Here is a 20,399-nt window from a genome sequence, read left to right on the forward strand (position 1 = left end):
CCTCACATCTGGCCTCCAATTACATCCGCAGTTATTTTAAAGCAGCTTTAGCTTTATGTGTGGGCTTAATAGAACCATAAAGCCGAATTACAATCCAATCCCCCCCCTCACACCCGTGGCCTTACCGCACTCCGCCGCTTGATGGCGCTCGTGCTCCACGGATAAGACCAGACCTCGGAGGCTTAGCTTGCCCTCGTGGAAGACTCTCACATTAAAGGGGGTGAAACTTGCCGGAGCCTACTCCTCTTCTTAATGTGTTTTAAAGGGGGGGTTTCTAAGAACAAGTGAGGGGATTAGGCCACTTTGTTACTTTGCTTTCTGATATTTGAAGCAGGTCATTTTCACACGGAAGGGTTGAGGCTTTGGGAAATCACAGGCCTGCAGGATATGCTGCAGGAAATTGTTTTTCCTGGTGCAAAATTAACACCAAGGACGTTCACACCTTAGCCATTCTCTCTGTGATGTGTTCAGGTGGGGAAGGAGTGTGCATGCTTGTGGTTAAACATTTGTCCTCGGGTAACATGTTGAAATGAGTATCTTCACACATACAAAGAGGTGCTATGTCCAATGCTGCAGCGGACATATCCATTCTCTCCCCTGTGCAAATGGCTTAATTAGTGCGTATTTGACGTGACGCATAAAGGCGAGGGGTGCAGTCTAGTTTTTGATGGTTTCTTACATCAAATGCGGTGAGTGTGGAATTATTTACGGCCGCTTTGATGTTCATTAAGGCCGCTTCTTGTTCTGTGTGTGTTCAGTCTAGCTTCCAGGCGCGAGAACAGTGGTCAGACAATTTGACTTAAAAAAAATAGATTATCCCATGCAGACAGCAGAGCTACGCAAACACTTTATTGGAAGGTGTGGGGAAGTTTAAATATTCTTGTCTATAAATTGGAAACATACTGCAGCAATTACCTCTTGAAAGTCGGGCGTAAAATCAGCTGATTTAACACAACACAGTGTAATAAGGGCAACATTCGGACCACTTGTCAGTGTTATATGATCTAAATAAGCACACTATTGGGTAATATGTGGCTGATATGAGCCTCAAAATCCATTTTGGAAATAAATGGATTGATCCAGAACAGAATTATCAAAAGAGGAAATCTGATTTAAGTCACTCTTCCGCCATCACTAATTCCTGAAATGCGGGAACCGCCATGCCTGCTCTAAACAAGACTTCATCAAAGCCAAACACAACTTTTAGTTTCAACGCGACGGTTGTTCTACAGGACACATAGCCCCTTCCCATAAGGTAGACACGCATCCTCCCTCAGTGTACACTGCAGCAGGGGGGATCACAGTCACATGGAAAACAAGGCAAAAATTACAGTGAAATACCGGGCAGCGATGAGGCGTTTACGGCCTCCGGTCGCGCGAAGGGCGCGTCGTAAAAAGCTCCTTTTTGTTTCTCCGCCGTAAACAAGCAAACACTGGCCGCCCGCTTTATGGAGCTGAGAGTTTGTTAAAGCGTTTACAGCCACTTCCCCCTAGCCTATTAGCCTCCCCGGCCCTCCTTACATGTTTATGGACATCATATTTATAAAAGTATACGATGATCAGAACACGGCCAGGAGCTCGTCTATATCCAGCTTTCGGATTAGAATAAGCGGACAAGAAAAGGCTCCGACAACTAATTTTAAAATCTCAATTACATTTATAGGCTGGTACTTGTTAAAACCAATACCAATTAGGAAGCCCCCCCCCCCCTCCTCACCACCACCACCATCTCTATCCGCATATAGGCTCCCTGACATTTTCGGGCCTCATTCACTTGAGCAATTAATGAGCCCCCCCCCCCCTCACCTCCACCACCACCAAGAAAGAAAAAAGCAATCTCTGCTTGTATGTGCGTGCGTGTGTTTGTGTGCACTTGATCAGATGCAAAGCGGTAGCATTCTCATTAACCCCCCGCCCATACACACACACACACACACACACACACACACACACACACACACACACACACACACACACACACACACACACACACACACACACACACACACACACACACACACACACACACACACACACACACACACACACACACACACACACACACACACACCGTCCTCCCTGTTTTCTGCATCCATTCTCTTTCACCCCTCTTCTTCTTCTCCTTCTTATCACAGGCGCACGGAGCTCCATAGACTCCGGGAGAATATCTCGCAGGCGCAAAAAAAGTGCAATAGACCTCGTGTGTGTACGTGTGCGCGCTCCCGTGCACGTTTATCTGTGTGCGTGGAAAAGCCAATGGGATGAAAAGCTGATAATAGATGCAAATTATCCCTGAAACCGATATACACTCACACACGGGAGGAGAGGGATGGAGAGAGAGAGAGAGAGAGAGAGGGGGGGAGGGAGGGAGAGAGAGAGAGAGAGAGAGAGAGAGAGAGAGAGAGAGAGAGAGAGAGAGAGAGAGAGAGAGAGAGAGAGAGAGAGAGAGCGAGCGAGAGAGAGCGAGCGAGCGAGCGAGAGGAGAAATATGAAACAACTCATTTGCAGAGGAGTAAATCACGGAATACCCGTTTGAGAGCGCGACAGGGCTTATAGCGCTAACACCGGAATTGTGATGCGCACGAGCCCCTACTCTACTTCTCCCTCTTCTTCTTCTTCTTCTTCTTCTTCTTCTTCTTCTTCTCCTTCCTATTCTTTTTCTTTCTTCCTTTTTTTCCCTTCTTCTTCTTCTTCTCCTCCTTCTTCTTCTTCTTCTTCTTCTCCTTCTCCTTCTCCTTCTCCTTCTCCTTCTCCTTCTTCTTCTTCGCTGGAGATTTTATGGAACCGGTGTGATTGTTGTTATTGTTGTCGCGGTGTTTGTGGCTCTCACTGCTCTGGCTGGCTGCCGTTACGCGCACCGTTCGTCTGTTGTGGCCGTGAAGGGAAACACCACAACAACGGTCACCGACACCGGCGGCAGACCTGCCTCACACCCTCTCTCTCTCTCTCCTTCCCTCCCCTCCGTGTTTATCTGTGTGTGTCGGTGTTTCTCAGGAAAAAAGGAAAAGGCGCTGAAAGCCGCGGCTCCCTCCCCACAGCGCCACTCTGACTCTGCCGAGCCAAACTGAAAAACAATAAGCACAAAAGATGAGTTCATATTTCGTCAACTCGCTCTTCTCCAAATATAAAAGCGGGGACTCGTTACGTCCGAACTACTACGAGTGCGGTTTCGCGCAGGACCTGGCGGGCAGCCGGCCCACCGTGGTGTACGGACCGGGCTCCGCCGCCACCTTCCAGCACGCCCCGCAGATCCAAGACTTCTACCACCACAGCGCCTCCACGCTGCCCAGCAACCCGTACCAGCAGAGTCCCTGCGCGGTCACATGCCACGGAGAGCCGGGCAATTTCTACGGATACGACGCGCTACAGCGGCAGACGCTTTTCGGGGCCCAGGACGCGGATCTGGTCCAGTACAGCGACTGTAAACTGGGGAGTGCACCGGGGATCGGCGGAGAGGACGCGGAGGGAACCGAGCAGAGTCCGTCACCGACGCAGCTGTTCCCCTGGATGAGGCCGCAAGGTGAGGACATCCAGACTGGTTCTTTTAAAACATATTTTCAAAGCAAATCGTGTCCCGCAAAAGTGTCCGTGGTGCTGCTGCAGCAGGGGAGCGGAACCTGCGAGGGAGAAGGACACCGTGTGAGAAAGTTGGGAAAGTGTTTATAAGCAGCCGTGTAAGCAAGCAGGCTGCTTTACGCTTCCTGCGTTCAAAGCGCGTTTATGGTTTTATTGGCAGCACCACATTTGTGAATGACTTTAGGGTTTAATTGCCCCGGCCATATACTGGGAGAAAGAGCCGGGAGAGGGACTCGGAGAGAAAGCGGCCAGGCAGAGGTGGTGGGGGGGTGGGGGTCTGTCCGTGAGAAAGCCTGCTCAGGGGGAGAGGACAGGGTCTGGAGGGGTTTTCCAGCCGAAAAGACTCATTTTAGACATGCAGCTCTGACCCGGGTTAAACTTTTACTGCCTTTTTTTGTTGCTTTTACGACTTGCCTGTGGTCTCAGGGATTATTTGGCTACACGGTGGCCAGGTCCCCACAGACTGCAGCCGGGCATGTGTGTACGTGGGGAGGATGTGAGGCTCCGCTCGAATGGATGCCTCTTTCTTCTCTTGTCATTTCTCGATGTACCTTTATTCACCACATCTTTGACTTGTGTCCTGCCTGTGCACTGTCCCTTTGGTGTGTGAAGGCTGCACACCCCCCCCCCCCCCCCCCCCCCCACACACACTCTGACACAAAAGGGCTTCATGCTTTCAGAAGTTAAAAGGGAAATAGTGTTTTTTACTCGCATTGTTAAGCATTGTTGATCCAATTATTCAAATATCGAAATCTACAAGTACTGTCTGTGTGCTTCGAATTAATATCCTGTGTGTGCATGTGTGTGCACACGTCTTTGTGTTTGTGGCACACACCGCCTGTGAATATGGACCAGGCTCGATTGGATCAGAATATAAATCATGGAGGAATGTCATCTCTCACACATATTTGCATTATAGGGAAGCTGAAGTCATAATTGATGGCCTAAACCTACACCACAATAAGAGCGATTATGCAAGAAGGCATTTTGTTGTGTGTTAGAGAGACATATGTAGAGAGAGGGGGGAGGGAAAGCAGCGGATTGACATGTATAGTAGCCTATTTTGTTTGAGGCCATATTTATTGTTGTGTGTGTGTGTGTGTGTGTGTGTGTGTGTGTGTGTGTGTGTGTGTGTGTGTGTGTGTGTGTGTGTGTGTGTGTGTGCGTGCGTGCGTGCGTGCGTGCGTGCGTGTGTGTGTGTGTGCGCGCGTGTGTGTGTGAAAGAGAGTGTATTGCTTATGTTGTCGGTTGTATGTGTTAAAGTGGGGCAGCAGACGGGTACAGCACTGTTGTGGCTTCATGATTATGATCATAACATAGACAAAAATATAAATAAAATAAAACCCAGGTCTGTATTTACCTCGAGCTCCACCCCCCCCCCCCCCCCCCCCCCCCCTTATAGGACGTTCACCTGCTACATGTAGCAGTAATAATAACCGCTAATTCATTTGTACGCAAGAGGAAATCAGCACTTTTGACTGTAGTGCCTCACAGCAGTGCGTGTGAGCATGTGTGTGTTTTGCTCCAGGTTTGCATCCTGTCAATTGTCATAATTTACACATTACAGCATATTTTACTCCGTTTTTTTTTACTGTCTTTCCACAGTATAGTGCAGGGCTAAACACGACTTCTTAAGGGCTCTAGCTCCCCTTCTTCTTCTGCTATGGCAGTGATGAACCCCATGATGCATCGTGTTCAACCAGTAGTGTATGTAACGCTGCCGGCCCGGGTGCAGGCAGCTCCGATCATCCGGGGGCCAAACAGTCCAAACAGGAGTCCCGCGAAAGCTCTGTTCCTGCTCGCGCAATGTTTGATGGGATATTATCGCGGCTCAGAGTGAGGATTTATTAGTGATTGTATACTAGCAGAAACAAGGCGGACTGGGTTCTGTGGGCAGGATGGAGGCGGTTATCCTCCCCGATTACCTCGGAAATCCCCCTTTAACGAGGGGTTCATTTCATAATGTGTCTTATGTGGAGGGATATCGCCTCCTTCACACGTTTTATGATCTCTAACCCCAACACCGAAGGGTGCTCCTACTCACCGAATATGGTTAAATAGACCTTAACCCCCGAGCTGAAGCATTAATATCCGAGTTTGATTCTAAACTCAACTTTTTACGACTGTGGTTGGAAATGTGGATAAATCATGTTCTCTGTGAAAAGGGAAATAAAATGTGATCAGGCCGAGGAGTGAATGTCATGGTTTAAGATCCTTCTCCTCGGCTCTCATCGGCATCTGTTGTCGAGTGGAAACCTCGTTTCTTATTCCGGCAAAATGTCAACTGCCACGCATTTGTTTAGGGCTTTGTCTAATTGACTTTGTAAAGGATTCATATATAACAGGTCTTAAAATGTTTCACGAAGGCTTGTAACATTTCCTCAGCCCGTGCAGATCAGTTAACCCTTCATCGTCGCTAAAACGGCAAATGAATTATACACTGAAAAAACTAACGTTGACTTTATAATGTCAACACATTTAGCAATATTGTTAAACATAATGTTTTTTATTTCAAGTTAATATTATTGCTTTCGAGTAACCTAATACAGTTATGGAAATCCGCTGACATGTAATTCAAGTCAACATTTGAGTTGTGTTCAGTGTCGGGTTTGTCCTGTCCTATAGTGTGTGCGTGCACTGAGGCAGACGGGGTTTGGGGTTAAATTCCTCATGTATGTTGCTCCAGTCAAAGCACATCCGGATCTAAGCTTCATGTTGTCATTTCATCCAGGAAAGTGTTTCACATGTCCCTTAATTCATAGCTGCTGACAGAATTGTATGTGGCGCCCACTTCGCTTCACTCCCTGCAGCGCGAAATCACGGAGCCAGCCTGTGACAGATAACACAGAAGACATTTACATCACTTACTAGTCCACGCATTTCCATAAAGACTCCCCTGCCTGTTCCTGTGGCTGTCTGACCGTAAACAGCAGCTCTGAGCCTATTGACGGACACTTGGAAGTCCAGCGAGAACATGAGAGGCACAGCAAGTGGAGGGCATCCTGCAGGGTGAACTTAGGCGCATATGTAATGGCTATCTTATTGTTCACACTGTGTACCTGCGGCCTTCACAGAATGTGATCAGTCTGTGAGGAGTTTTTCAAGTTCACCCGGAATTGAAGTTGCAATTTATAGATGCAAAGAGTGCATTTAAAGATAACATTTAGATAATATATTGAAATGAAAAGTTTATATTTTGAGCGAGAACAGGAAGCCGAAATATTGAAGGATAATACTTTTCCTATTTTAAGAATAATACTCATGTGATGATGAGCAAATAGAAAATATACATTTTTTTTAAAAAGAGGGCTCGTCATATTTCACAGGTTATTGACAAGCATTTGTCCTCATAAGTTTGTGTGTGCAGAAAACTAAATATGTTACACATCGGCAGGAAGTAAATGATTACCTCTTGGTTTTGAAATCATGTAGGCCTATTTATTATTTCTGAATAAAAGTCTTTGTTTAGGGGTCGTGTTTTGTCTGCATTATATAAGGGCTTTCAGTTTTTATGTTAATAAGTGTTGGTCATTTATAGCTTGTTGTGTAGTTTCTGATGGATTGAGATTGTGTGTTTCTGTTCTAAGAATCATGTTTAAAGCCTATAGTCACCAGAAAAGTGTGTGTGTGTGTGTGTGTGTGTGTGTGTGTGTGTGTGTGTGTGTGTGTGTGTGTGTGTGTGTGTGTGTGTGTGTGTGTGTGTGTGTGTGTGTGTGTGTGTGTGTGTGCGCGCGTGTGTGGTGTGTGTGTGTGTGTGTGTGTGTGTGTGTGTGTGTGTGTGTGTGTGTGTGTGTGTGTGTGTGTGTGTGTGTGTGTGTGTCTGTGTGTGTGTGTGTGTGTGAGAGAGCATGCCTGTATAGAACATTAAAGTCACATGAGGATCACATTGATGTGGACTTACAGTGGGGACTCTTTCTAACATTATACAGAACTCAAAATAATAAATCTTACAGTTTTCTGGCAATTTATTAGAGAAATGTTGACCATGTGGACTCAATGTGAATGTGGGTCATAACAAAAGTACTTCCTCTTAACATCAATGAAATAATAATATTCGACACATTGAAATCTAACCGCGCCTAAAACATATTTTTATTCACAGGACATCTCTCAGACAATTCACAACGGGCAATTCCCTTGTTAATTAATTAAGGTTTATCATTAAATAAAACTTTAGCATTTTTGTAAATGTTAGGGTTTCCTGGTTTGCATATTTTTATGTAAACTGAGTATGGGTTTGGACTTTTGGTTGGTTATTTAAAAAAACAATTCAATCCAACACAGACATTGCCCAACTTACCTACCCTCTTTATAAATGTAAAGGTTATCAAAAGATAATATTACTGATTTTGATTTTATATGTTTTTCCTCACCCTAAAGCAATATTTAATAATTTCTAATCAAAAGCCACTCTATTTGAATAGATTAGATTCATTTATTCACTTGCTGGTTTACAAGGCATCGCATGGGTTACAAATAAAATAAAAAGTATCAAATTAGAAACCATCATTAACAGTGACTATATATTTAGATTTTAACAAAATAAAGTTACATGTCTACTATAGAGTAGGCTATCGATAGATAACACAATAAAACAGAATAACTTAGAATACACAAGTAATATAAACATTTACTAACACAACAAAGGACATAGCTTAGATTATGTTTTGGCTTTCATTTTCTAATAATTGTTTTTGCATTAAGCTTTAATTGATTTCATGTTAATGGGCAAATGGCGGTGATAAGATGTGTGATGTAAAATGCTGGCCTCTCATAATGTCCCCCACTCTTTCCGAACAGCAGCGGGCAGGAGGCGGGGCCGGCAGACGTACAGCCGCTACCAGACCCTAGAGCTGGAGAAGGAGTTCTTGTTCAACCCGTACCTGACCCGGAAGCGCCGCATCGAGGTGTCGCACGCTCTGGCCCTGACAGAGCGGCAGGTGAAGATCTGGTTCCAGAACCGGAGGATGAAGTGGAAGAAGGAGAACAACAAAGACAAGTTCCCCAGCAGCAAGAGCGAACAGGAGGCGGTGGAGAGGGAGAGGAGGGAGAAAGAGCTGCGGGACGGAAGCGGAAGTGGCGACGGTGGAGGTGGTGAAGAAGGAGGAGGTCCGGCTGTGGTGGTGGGAACAGCGGGGTCACAGGCTTCTGTGAGTGAGGATTGCTGCGAGAAAACGCAAATGTAGGGAGGAGAGTGTTGGGGGGGTGTACAGGAGGGGATTTTTAGTCTTAATTGTGGCCATTGGACTGCTCCACTGTCTCCACAATTCAATTGATGGAAAGGAACTTGGGTCTCCAAAATGGCGGCTGAGGATGGACAGGAGGGGCCAAACGCCTCTGAAAAAAAAGAAGCAAGAAAGTGAACTAAAAAAATAGAAGAGAGTGGTGCAGGAATCAGTCCTGAAACCCAGAAATTAGTAAACATTTTTAACACATCCGGTTCCCACATCTTGAGGTCAATGGGGTTTTTGGATAGATGCCTGAAATAAGATCTGTGGTAGCGTAAGAGATGTTCACGTTTTGTTCTAAAACAGTTTTGCAATTATGCTTCAAAAATCATAAAGTGGTGTTAATATGTGATTATCCTGCTGAACAAATCGTGTAAGGATCATAAATGTGTGTTTGCCACAGATCTTTTTTTGTCAATATTGCGAAATCCAATGGAAAATGCCCATTGATTTGTGTCGAGGGAGCCCTTGAGATGCTAACTTCCGGTCGGTTTACAAACACGCCTCATTGCTGCACCACTCTATTAATGAGGGCGTCCAACAAGCATAGTCTACTCTAGTGTTTAAACAAAACAAAAAAATGATAGCTTCCTTTCTTTGTGGAACAATTATCGTGGAAACATTTCTATATTGTTAGAAGTTTATCATTAACAATTTTATCTTTGGCAGCTGTATAGTTTTTAAGTTAAAAAATGATGATGGTGCACTTTTTACTGTACTTCTTCTCACATGTATGTTGTTGTTGTTGTTGTTATGGCAATGATTGATTGATGCTGATGATGATAATGATGATGATGACGTAGCAATTAATGAAATTTCCAACAACAGGAAACTGCCTATTTATGCCGTTTTAGTAGGTCTCTTTTTTACAAACTCTAATTGTCGTTTTAGTTCGTTTTTTGATCGATGGTGTTTGTTTTATGTTGTCTTCTTTTTCTCTTTTTGGGTAAAAGCATGCGCACAGTGCAGAATAAAAAAAAAGAGAACATTCATAAAAATAAAAACGAGGAAAAATCGAATACAATTGTGTTATGCGTTTAATATGGTACAGTACAAGGTTCTGGTATGAGTCGAGATTAATTTCACGGTATTATTTCAATTTCTTACAAGTATCAATAAAGATGGAGACATCAGTGGTCTTAGCAATATCAACTCATAATCAGAAAGGATTGATTTCCTTTGTACTTTAATCTGCATTCTTTCCCATCACCATTCTCCTTTCCTCTCTGTCAGCACCCAGACTGATAAAACTATTCAGTTCACAAGGCCACACATTTAAGCCTCGACTCGGAAATCTCCTCTTAATATAACAGACGTCCCCCCCTCCTTCCCCCCATACACCACACCCGTCCACACACACACATCCTACATCCTATCCAAACACCACTTTATTTATGGCCCGGTCCTCCACCTCCACTTACATTATTACATGCCTCTATTCACTATTACACTGCCTTCCATCATCATCATCACGATGACGACTTGAGGATTGTTTCCATCTGGAAGGATCAAACACTGCGTATTTACGCATGCATATCCATCTTCATGCATTGGACTTCAGTTTGTTTCCCAGACGTTAGGGGAATCCCCAAAGCGCCAAATATTCTGATCAGGTTTCCAGGCATTATTTGGGAAATAGAGGTGTTGTTTAAGCCTGTACAACAGTGTGTGCAGTTTGCATGGGACCAGTCTCTGCCACACACAATCTGTCTCCGCCAAAACATTAAGATAAGAATGTACAATAATTCAATGCGGTTTTATTTGACATTGATGTTGCAGGCCTCTACAACTATAGTTCTTGTTATTTTGACATTTTAACAGACAGTTAGGAGTTCATGACAGAGTGCAACTAATTTTTCCAATTAAACACATTTAAGGGATTCACTACAGATTCACTACAGATTTAAAAGAAATAATTAAATACAGTTAAGTCGAAGATTAGAGACGTTTGGTCTTCAAGTTCAAAGACACTTGGATTTTGAGCTGCAAATAACCCTGATGACATCACAGGGTTATTATAGCCTGCAACTGTTTTCATTGGCTGGGTAGCACCCCTTTTGATGAGTAAACAATTGCCCCTTTCATTCCAATGGCATGCAGGTTAAGTGTAATGACAACAATCTACTATCTTTATAAAATGCCACATTAGTCAGCAAGAAAGTAGCCGACTCAATATATTTTCCTCGCTGTCCAACAAACGCTGTAAAGACATAGGCATGCCTCCAATGTCTGACAATGAGTCTGTGTTACTAGGCTAAACATGTTTATGCCGTGCGCCAATGGACCACCATGGGAGCACCTCGCTAATGCTGGCATATTTGCATTAAATCAAATGCCAACATTTCAAATGACATTAATTAAACTGGAGGTTTCGCTGCATTCTCATCAACTTAATTATTAACTATATATGATATAGTGAACGCCCAAAAAAACTATTACAAAAAATGACTTCTATAGTCCAATGGACATGTGATTTTACATGTGTTAGTCCTTAACATCTATCACTGTGTATATCACCATTCAAACATCTTTTAAAAGTTAAACAAACTCCACACAGCTCAGTGAAGACTGTGAAATGTTGACTTTATTTGATCATTTCAGTAAAAACTAACGTTCATATTTCTCTTTTGATTATAATTCTGATGAACGTTCAAAACAAAGCACTTTGGCAACTTACCACATACGTTTTAAAATGCTTAATAAGCACCGTAACTTTCATGATATCATTTCTCCGTCATAATCGGTTGTTTCCGTGAACGGCCGACTGTTGTGTGACGGCAAATGCTGCGGCTGCAAGGCATTGTGGGGCAGCATTTTCTCCTCTCCTTTAGGTAGGGAGGTCCAGTGGTTCCTAAGCTAAAGGAGGTTATAAAGGAAGTTTGAAACCTCCTTTCCTATCATGTCGAGAATTGGAACAGCTCTTATCATGGCTGCCACTGAGGGACTTCCGGGTCATTTCACTCCGTTAGGAATGTTCCTAAGCTAAATGGACTATTCGACTGCAGCCAGGGTTGCGTTCCGATAATCCAAAAATCAGCTCCTAAGTTCTAACCCTATCTCCTATTCCTTGACCTCTGAGTGAAACGTCACGGGGTTAAGGGATAGTGGATAGGAGAATTCAAAAGGACTTAGGAGAAGAGACTGCGGTACTTTAGAGAATCCGAATGCACTTTCACTATCCGACGTGTTTATGATGCGCCAGCGGACGTCATGAATGTGCGTCTGCTGCTGTGGGGAAACCATGGAAACTACAGTTTTCTATACAGCGGACTACAACATGGATGTTTAATAAGAACGAGGGACTACTGTAAACTCATCTGGAGACTCTGCACCGTGCTCTGATGCTGCTGCTTTAGGCTTTATGAACGTGGACAACAGAGAAACATATTCTTCAGGACCAAAGTTGGAATTGAAATAAAAAAGGAAAGTGAAACTTATGCTCGTCACCCTCTCCCTCCGGTCCACATTAATACCAATGATCCCAATACGTATGATTGTATGAACTATGAAAATATCTTAAAATCAATACGAATGTATTTATTATAAACATATTAACATATCACTGTGAACATCACCATTCAAACAACTTTTAAAAGTTGAACAAACTCCACACAGCTCAGTGAAATGTTGATTTTATTTGATCATTTCAGTAAAAACTAACGTTCATATTTCTCTTTTTGATTATAATACTGATGAACGTTCAGAACAAAGCACTTTGGCAACTTACCACATACGTTTTAAAATGCTTAATAAGCACCGTAACGTTCATGATATAATTTCTCGGTCATAATCGGTTGTTTCCGTGAACGGCCGACTGTTGTGTGACGGCAAATGCTGCGGCTGCAATGCATTGTGGGGCAGCATCTTCTCCTCTCCTTTAGTCAAGGGAGGTCCAGTGGTTCCTAAGCTAAAGGAGGTTATAAAGGAAGTTTGAAACCTCCTTTCCTTTCATTTGGAGAATTGGAACGGCACTTATCATGGCTGCCACTGACGTACTTCCGGGTCATTTCACTTGATTAGGAAGGTTCCTAAGCTAAATGGACTATTGGAACGCAACCCAGGTGAGTTTCCTCCACCTGAGGGGAGGATCCACATCATTCGTGAACTCGTAGGTGGGTGTGGTTTATCTTGAATGGCCTTCAGAGAGGAGACACAGTCAAGATCAAATATGTTTCTTCTTGTTTTTTGTACGACATTGTGCAATGTGTTTCCAACATCATCCCTTTTATGTTTACAACAGCTAAGCGTACAGCTTCAATGCTTCTCACTGGTGAGAAATATTAACCTGGAATGCGTTAGATTTAGAGGATTATTTAGATTAGGTGGAATGGGGCTTCTTGTAGCTGCAGCAATGCTTTATCGTGGGCCAGTGGCCCCAAGCGACATTGTGAGATGAGGCCCCCCACCCCCCCCCCCCCCCCCCCTCAGGAGTGAAAACATTTTTTTTGGAAATAAAGTAGGCTACTTTGCAAATATAATTCCTGTTTATTATTATTATTATCAACACAGTTACTTTTTTATACAGTGAGGTAAATAGTAAAAGTGCATGTATGTCGTTCAGTTTACAGGTGAATACGTCTGCATTTCCTGCCAAATACTAGCCTCAAAAAGACTAAAATATAATTAATGCAAATAAACTACTTCTACTACTACTAATGATAATAATAATAATAATAATAATAATAATAATAATAATAATAATAATAATAATAATAATAATAATAATAATAATCATAATCAATTCAATAATATAAATACTATATTATTTTATTATAATATAGTTGTAATATAGTCAAGACAAAACAAGAGCTGAGGCCCTCTGGGCGGGGCCCCCTGCGCAAGGCGGGGCCCCATGCAGCCTGTGTGATTGGCCTGTAGGGAGGGGCGGCCCTGTATATGACAGTAACACAAGAATACAGTTTAAAAGGGGAGTGATTAGTAAAATATCCATAAAGAAATAGAAAATCTGTTTACAGTTCTGTTTCATCTGGGTGTTGAGAGATGTATCCATAGATCTCTTAATGTTGCTCTCAAAGTGCACCAGATTGATGCACTTAATTTCAATATTTAAAAATATATATTTCCCGGGGGAGCATGCCCCCGGACCCCCCTAGAGGACGTGAGGTCCACTCCCCACTTCTAAAAAAAATAGTACTTTACCTCTGCTTACACCTATATGCCATGAGCTGATTATCGAGCCTTCATTGTAACAGTCGCGGGTACACTGTGTGCGCGTGTGGGTTCAAATTCCACTGTAGCACCCTCTATGAAACGTCAAGCTACCCCACAGCACCCCCAAAAGAAAATGTCTGGCGCCGCCACTGTCGTGGGCAGTTTTGCAGAAACTCCTGTGAATGCAGTGTGGTGGCAGCACACAACAGAATGTTTTGTTCTGCTGAGTGGGGTCCTTTCTTCTGCATGTGTGGTCTGCAAAGTAAAATATCTCCTCTCTAAGTCTCTTCGCCAGTTTTACGCATGTGCCTGGAGCCATTCCATTCCCAGTCCAATCAATACCACCTCTAATGGTGTTCTCCACTTTTTGCACACGACTTAACCTACTTTCAACCCAGCAGTCAAGTTTTCAGTATACGGGCTGGATGTTTGTCAGCATCAAACGTTTTGTTTTCAAGCTCTACACCGCGCAGTGATTACTGGACACGTTCCAAGCTGCAGCGTATTGATTGTTTAATATAGATTGTATGTTGTGGGTTTGTTCCAGTGTGTTAATAATATTGCATCCAGGGGGAGACACCGTCGGCCATTGGGCATCTTGACATCACATGGACCCAAGGTCACGTGGTCCGCGAGACAGAGGGAGGGGAGGAGAGTAGAGGGGTGGGGTGATTTTTTGTGTAAATCTAGACGGTAATGTCTCGCCGATAATTCACGGTGCCTCGTAAAGGACAACATTAAAGCGCCCCCGGGCTACAAATCAAATGCGCCAAATTATGAGTTCGCTGGACCTCGTCAATGCGCTGTTTTCCAAATATTCCTCTCTTCACAGATTCTGCAACTTTCACATTTGTTTGACTTCCTCTTCTGCTGCTGCCGTGTGCTCTCCATGCGCACTCGGTGCTATGGATCACTCCACGTCTCCAGAGGCTGCCCTGGCCGGCCTGCAGGAGGCAGAGTAGCAGCATTTCAAAAAGGGGGAGATGCAGATGTACTCCTGGATGATCAACTCAGGTGAGGAGGAGTTGGGGGGCTTGAGTAATGACATGTAAGGAGGTCATTAGCAAGGCCTCACGGGCGAGTTGGAGAAACAGAGACGTAAGGGAGGGGAGTTTGGGGCAGAGTCATTCCCTTCAGATATTTCACAATGAACTAATCAGGTGAAAAAAATAAAAATAAATCCAAAAAAGACATTAAAATTGAAACTAAAAAGTAAATGCATCAAAGGGTTGGGGCTTTTATGCATCAGGTCTCCATATCTGTGTCACAGTGAGGACATGGACATTGTTACCGCAAAGGGACAGTGCAGATAAAGGCTAAATAAGAGAGCTATAAAAAGGCAAGCACTTGATAAAATCAGCGGTTCATAAAAATAAAACAAATACACATCCAAGGCAGAACAAATAAGTAGCGTCATTGTAACAAAGAGATACATGAATGTATTGAAGTTGCAGCCAGTATATTACAGTGGTAAATAATGAGAAAAACATATAGTTTACTAAATAATTGTGTTGCATTTTACATTAACTTTGGCTTTTATGAAGTAAAGAAACGTTTCCGAAAGGATTCACGTTCAAATTCTGAAATTCATGTAAATAAAGGTTACAAAGAATGAGAATATTGGATAGGGTGAACATGTTTAACTGACAACATGAGTGTGTGTGTGTGTGTGTGTGTGTGTGTGTGTGTGTGTGTGTGTGTGTGTGTGTGTGTGTGTGTGTGTGTGTGTGTGTGTGTGTGTGTGTGTGTGTGTGTGTGTGTGTGTGTGTGTGTGTGTGTGTGTGTGTGTGTGTGTGTGTGTGTGTGTGTGTGTGTGTGTGTGTGTGTGTGTGTGACATATATAGAGGTGTAGTTAAACCGCTCTTTATACGGTGGGCCCGGTTGCGCAGCGGCCACTGCCGGTGTCTGAACTATGCCATGCCTGCTTCTTCTTTTTCTATGTCACTTTTTTTTAACAACCCCCCTCCTCTCTCTGTCTCCCTCTCTCTCTCTCTCTACCTCTCTTTGCAGATCTTTTATGGCTCTACGACCTCCATAAAACCATAATTTAAGACGTGGTGAATATTCATTAGGTGGTATTGTGTTTCGGGAGGGGACCTGGGAGCGCAGGGGTTGCTGAGTGTTATCCAAAATACTTAGAAAGTGAAGCACCGCCTCCCACAGCCTCTCACTTCCTCTCACGGTGCTCCCGGTGACCGGTTACACTCGGTGTTTACGTCATGACGCTTTACTCAGTCAGTAGCTCACTGAGAGCTCATTGTGCTATTTACAAGCTAATGCTAACAACATACATAAGCAAATTACCAGATGTGGGTTTGAGAGAAAGAAGCTGTGTGTGTGTGTGTGTGTGTGTGTGTGTGTGTGTGTGTGTGTGTGTGTGTGTGTGTGTGTGTGTGTGTGTGTGTGTGTGTGTGTGTGTGTGTGTGTGTGAGTGTGTGTGTGTGTGTGTGTTAGTGTATAACGGTGCTTAGTTGAATGCAATAAAAGGAATTCATGTAAAAGAAGCAACTGTACAATTATTATAAAGTTATAAATTATAAATTAAAAAAACAATTACACAAAATAAAAAATAGAGAATATTAAAAAGAAATATAGAAATATACAGAATGTTAGTTACGTATACATTAATTACAGAACAGTATATCAAACAGACACACATACTCACACACACACACACACACACACACACACACACACACACACACACACACACACACACACACACACACACAATCACACGTAGCTGTGCAGCAAAAAGGAAGTGGCACACAGATAAGCACACACACTTACACATAGTCCATCACACACACTCCATGCTGCTGACAGTCAGAGGAGGACACACACTGTAGAGAGAGGAGTGTGTAGAGCACAGCAGGGGGGGGGGGGGGTATCTCCTCACACGTATTCCAGGGGTTTGTAAACTTAGTGAAGATGCTTCATTCTAAAGAATTCTAATGGCAAAAAAGAAACAGGCATGTTTTCTATGACAAATACATTTGTAAATGAAAATAATACTTTCTCTATTTCTACTTGATTAAGTACTTGATCAGGGATACTGTTGGAAATGTTTGATAGCACAATACATTTATAAAGACTTTCAATTAGTAATAATTTAACTCCAAAGTCACTTTGAGGAATTTAAAAAAATAGAGCAAGAAAGTATAAATAGGACTCAATGTGTAAATACCAAAAGAGAGAGATAGTATCAGTAAATAAACATGGAGTTCATTTAAAATAATAATAACACTTTATTGTTACCGTTCTCTGACATCGTACAAAGTGTGTTGCTACACTCCAACATACTGAAGCGCACACGTGTAGAAACACACTGACAAGAAGGGGATTTGGGTTCTTTTACTTTCACAAAAATACATGTGTTTTTGTATTTTGTTTGTAATCTAAAAGCATATGCATCTTTGTAGAAATACTGAGGTCATTATCCTACATCCTTCTCTTCTGATTGTGTGTGTGTAGCATGTGCTATTAGGTATCTAAAATAACATTCTATAAATTCAATTGTTGAATTGTTGACATTATCTCCTCACCAGAGGAAACCAAAGCTGTTTCAGGTCCATCTGAACCTTTGTCCAATCCTGTTAAGATGTTGCTGCTTCAATGAAGTCACATGTAAAACCTTTACAACACGTGTGAGAACAAGAGTTTGTGTCATGAGGGTCCACAGCAGTGCCTCATCATGTGTGCAGATACATGCAGTGTGTGTGAGGATCAGTGTGTGTGAGGAACAGTGTGTGAGGAGCAGTGTGTGAGAGGATCAGTGTGTGTGAGGATCAGTGTGTGTGAGGAGCAGTGTGTGTGAGGAGCAGTGTGTGAGGATCAGTGTGTGAGGAGCAGTGTGTGTGAGGATCAGTGTGTGAGGATCAGTGTGTGTGAGGATCAGTGTGTGTGAGGATCAGTGTGTGAGGATCAGTGTGTGTGAGGATCAGTGTGTGTGAGGAGCAGTGTGTGTGAGGAACAGTGTGTGTGAAACAGTGTGTGTGAGGAACAGTGTGTGAGGAACAGTGTGTGTGAGGATCAGTGTGTGTGAGGAACAGTGTGTGAGAGGAACAGTGTGTGTGAGGATCAGTGTGAGAGGAACAGTGTGTGTGAGGATCAGTGTGTGTGAGGATCAGTGTGTGAGAAACAGTGTGTGAGAGGAACAGTGTGTGTGAGGAGCAGTGTGTGTGAGGATCAGTGTGTGAGAAACAGTGTGTGAGAGGAACAGTGTGTGAGGAACAGTGTGTGTGAAACAGTGTGTGAGAGGAACAGTGTGTGTGAGGATCAGTGTGTGAGGAACAGTGTGTGTGAAACAGTGTGTGAGAGGAACAGTGTGTGTGAGGATCAGTGTGTGTGAGGATCAGTGTGTGAGAAACAGTGTGTGAGAGGAACAGTGTGTGTGAGGAACAGTGTGTGAGAGGAACAGTGTGTGTGAGGAGAACAGTGTGTGTGAGGAACAGTGTGTGTGAGGAACAGTGTGTGAGAGGAACAGTGTGTGAGGAACAGTGTGTGAGGAACAGTGTGTGAGGATCAGTGTGTGAGAGGAACAGTGTGTGAGGATCAGTGTGTGAGGAACAGTGTGTGTGAGGAACAGTGTGTGTGAGGAACAGTGTGTGAGGATCAGTGTGTGAGGAACAGTGTGTGTGAGGAACAGTGTGTGAGAGCAACAGTGTGTGTGAGGAACAGTGTGTGTGAGGAACAGTGTGTGTGAGGAACAGTGTGTGTGAGGAACAGTGTGTGAGAGGAACAGTGTGTGAGGAACAGTGTGTGAGGAACAGTGTGTGAGGATCAGTGTGTGAGGAACAGTGTGTGAGGATCAGTGTGTGAGGAACAGTGTGTGAGGAACAGTGTGTGAGGAACAGTGTGTGAGAGCAACAGTGTGTGATAGGAACAGTGTGTGTGAGGAACAGTGTGTGTGAGGAACAGTGTGTGAGAGGAACAGTGTGTGAGGATCAGTGTGTGAGGAACAGTGTGTGAGGAACAGTGTGTGTGAGGAACAGTGTGTGATAGGAACAGTGTGTGATAGGAACAGTGTGTGAGAGCAACAGTGTGTGATAGGAACAGTGTGTGAGAGCAACAGTGTGTGTGAGGAACAGTGTGTGAGAGGAACAGTGTGAGAGGAACAGTGTGTGAGGAGCAGTGTGTGAGGATCAGTGTGTGAGGAACAGTGTGTGTGAGGAGCAGTGTGTGAGGAACAGTGTGTGTGAGGAACAGTGTGAGAGGAACAGTGTGTGTGAGGAGCAGTGTGTGAGGAACAGTGTGTGTGAGGAGCAGTGTGTGAGGAACAGTGTGAGAGGAACAGTGTGTGAGGAACAGTGTGTGAGAGGAACAGTGTGTGTGAGGAGCAGTGTGTGTGAGGAACAGTGTGTGAGGAACAGTGTGTGTGAGGAACAGTGTGTGTGAGGAACAGTGTGTGTGAGGAACAGTGTGTGAGGAACAGTGTGTGAGAGGAACAGTGTGTGAGGAACAGTGTGTGTGAGGAACAGTGTGTGTGAGGAACAGTGTGTGTGAGGAACAGTGTGTGAGGAACAGTGTGTGTGAGGAACAGTGTGTGAGAGACAGTGTGTGTGAGAGGAACAGTGTGTGAGGAACAGTGTGTGAGGAACAGTGTGTGAGGAACAGTGTGTGAGAGGAACAGTGTGTGTGAGGAACAGTGTGTGTGAGGAACAGTGTGTGAGAGGAACAGTGTGTGTGAGGAACAGTGTGTGTGAGGAACAGTGTGTGAGAGGAACAGTGTGTGAGGAACAGTGTGTGTGAGGAACAGTGTGTGAGGAACAGTGTGTGTGAGGAACAGTGTGTGAGGAACAGTGTGTGTGAGGAACAGTGTGTGTGAGGAACAGTGTGTGTGAGGAACAGTGTGTGTGAGGAACAGTGTGTGAGAGGAACAGTGTGTGAGGAACAGTGTGTGTGAGGAACAGTGTGTGAGAGGAACAGTGTGTGTGAGGAACAGTGTGTGAGAGGAACAGTGTGTGTGAGGAACAGTGTGTGAGAGGAACAGTGTGTGAGGAACAGTGTGTGAGGAACAGTGTGTGAGGAACAGTGTGTGAGGAACAGTGTGTGAGAGGAACAGTGTGTGTGAGGAACAGTGTGTGAGAGGAACAGTGTGTGTGAGGAACAGTGTGTGTGAGGAACAGTGTGTGTGAGGAACAGTGTGTGTGAGGAACAGTGTGTGTGAGGAACAGTGTGTGTGAGGAACAGTGTGTGTGAGGAACAGTGTGTGAGGAACAGTGTGTGTGAGGAACAGTGTGTGTGAGGAACAGTGTGTGTGAGGAACAGTGTGTGTGAGGAACAGTGTGTGAGAGGAACAGTGTGTGAGGAACAGTGTGTGAGAGGAACAGTGTGTGAGGAACAGTGTGTGTGAGGAACAGTGTGTGAGGAACAGTGTGTGTGAGGAACAGTGTGTGTGAGGAACAGTGTGTGAGAGGAAGT

At 44.0% G+C, this 20,399-nt stretch overlaps 1 protein-coding gene across 2 annotated transcripts; it reads left to right on the top strand.

Moving 5' to 3' along the window:
* Positions 1–2,517: 2,517 nt before the first annotated feature.
* On the top strand, positions 2,518–9,834 carry LOC117450625 (homeobox protein Hox-B8a). Of its 2 annotated transcripts, none has more exons than XM_034088483.2 (2): positions 2,518–3,520; positions 8,377–9,834. In XM_034088483.2, the coding sequence occupies exons 1-2, from the start codon at positions 3,088–3,090 to the stop codon at positions 8,760–8,762; spliced, it is 819 nt and encodes a 272-aa protein (XP_033944374.1). In that variant the 5' UTR covers positions 2,518–3,087; the 3' UTR covers positions 8,763–9,834. The 2 variants fall into 2 exon arrangements, with proteins under 2 accessions (XP_033944374.1, XP_033944375.1); XM_034088484.2 differs by having other exon boundaries at positions 8,380–9,834.
* Positions 9,835–20,399: the final 10,565 nt, after the last annotated feature.

The sequence above is a fragment of the Pseudochaenichthys georgianus genome, chromosome 8 (assembly GCF_902827115.2).
Source record: "Pseudochaenichthys georgianus chromosome 8, fPseGeo1.2, whole genome shotgun sequence".
NCBI lineage: Eukaryota > Metazoa > Chordata > Actinopteri > Perciformes > Channichthyidae > Pseudochaenichthys > Pseudochaenichthys georgianus.

Excerpts from the sequence above, each read along its gene's own strand:
- LOC117450625 (XM_034088483.2), top strand. The coding sequence starts at position 3,088 with ATGAGTTCATATTTCGTCAACTCGCTCTTCTCCAAATATAAAAGCGGG. Across the intron at positions 3,521-8,376 it reads CCCCTGGATGAGGCCGCAAG|CAGCGGGCAGGAGGCGGGGC; the intron begins GTGAGGACATCC and ends CTTTCCGAACAG.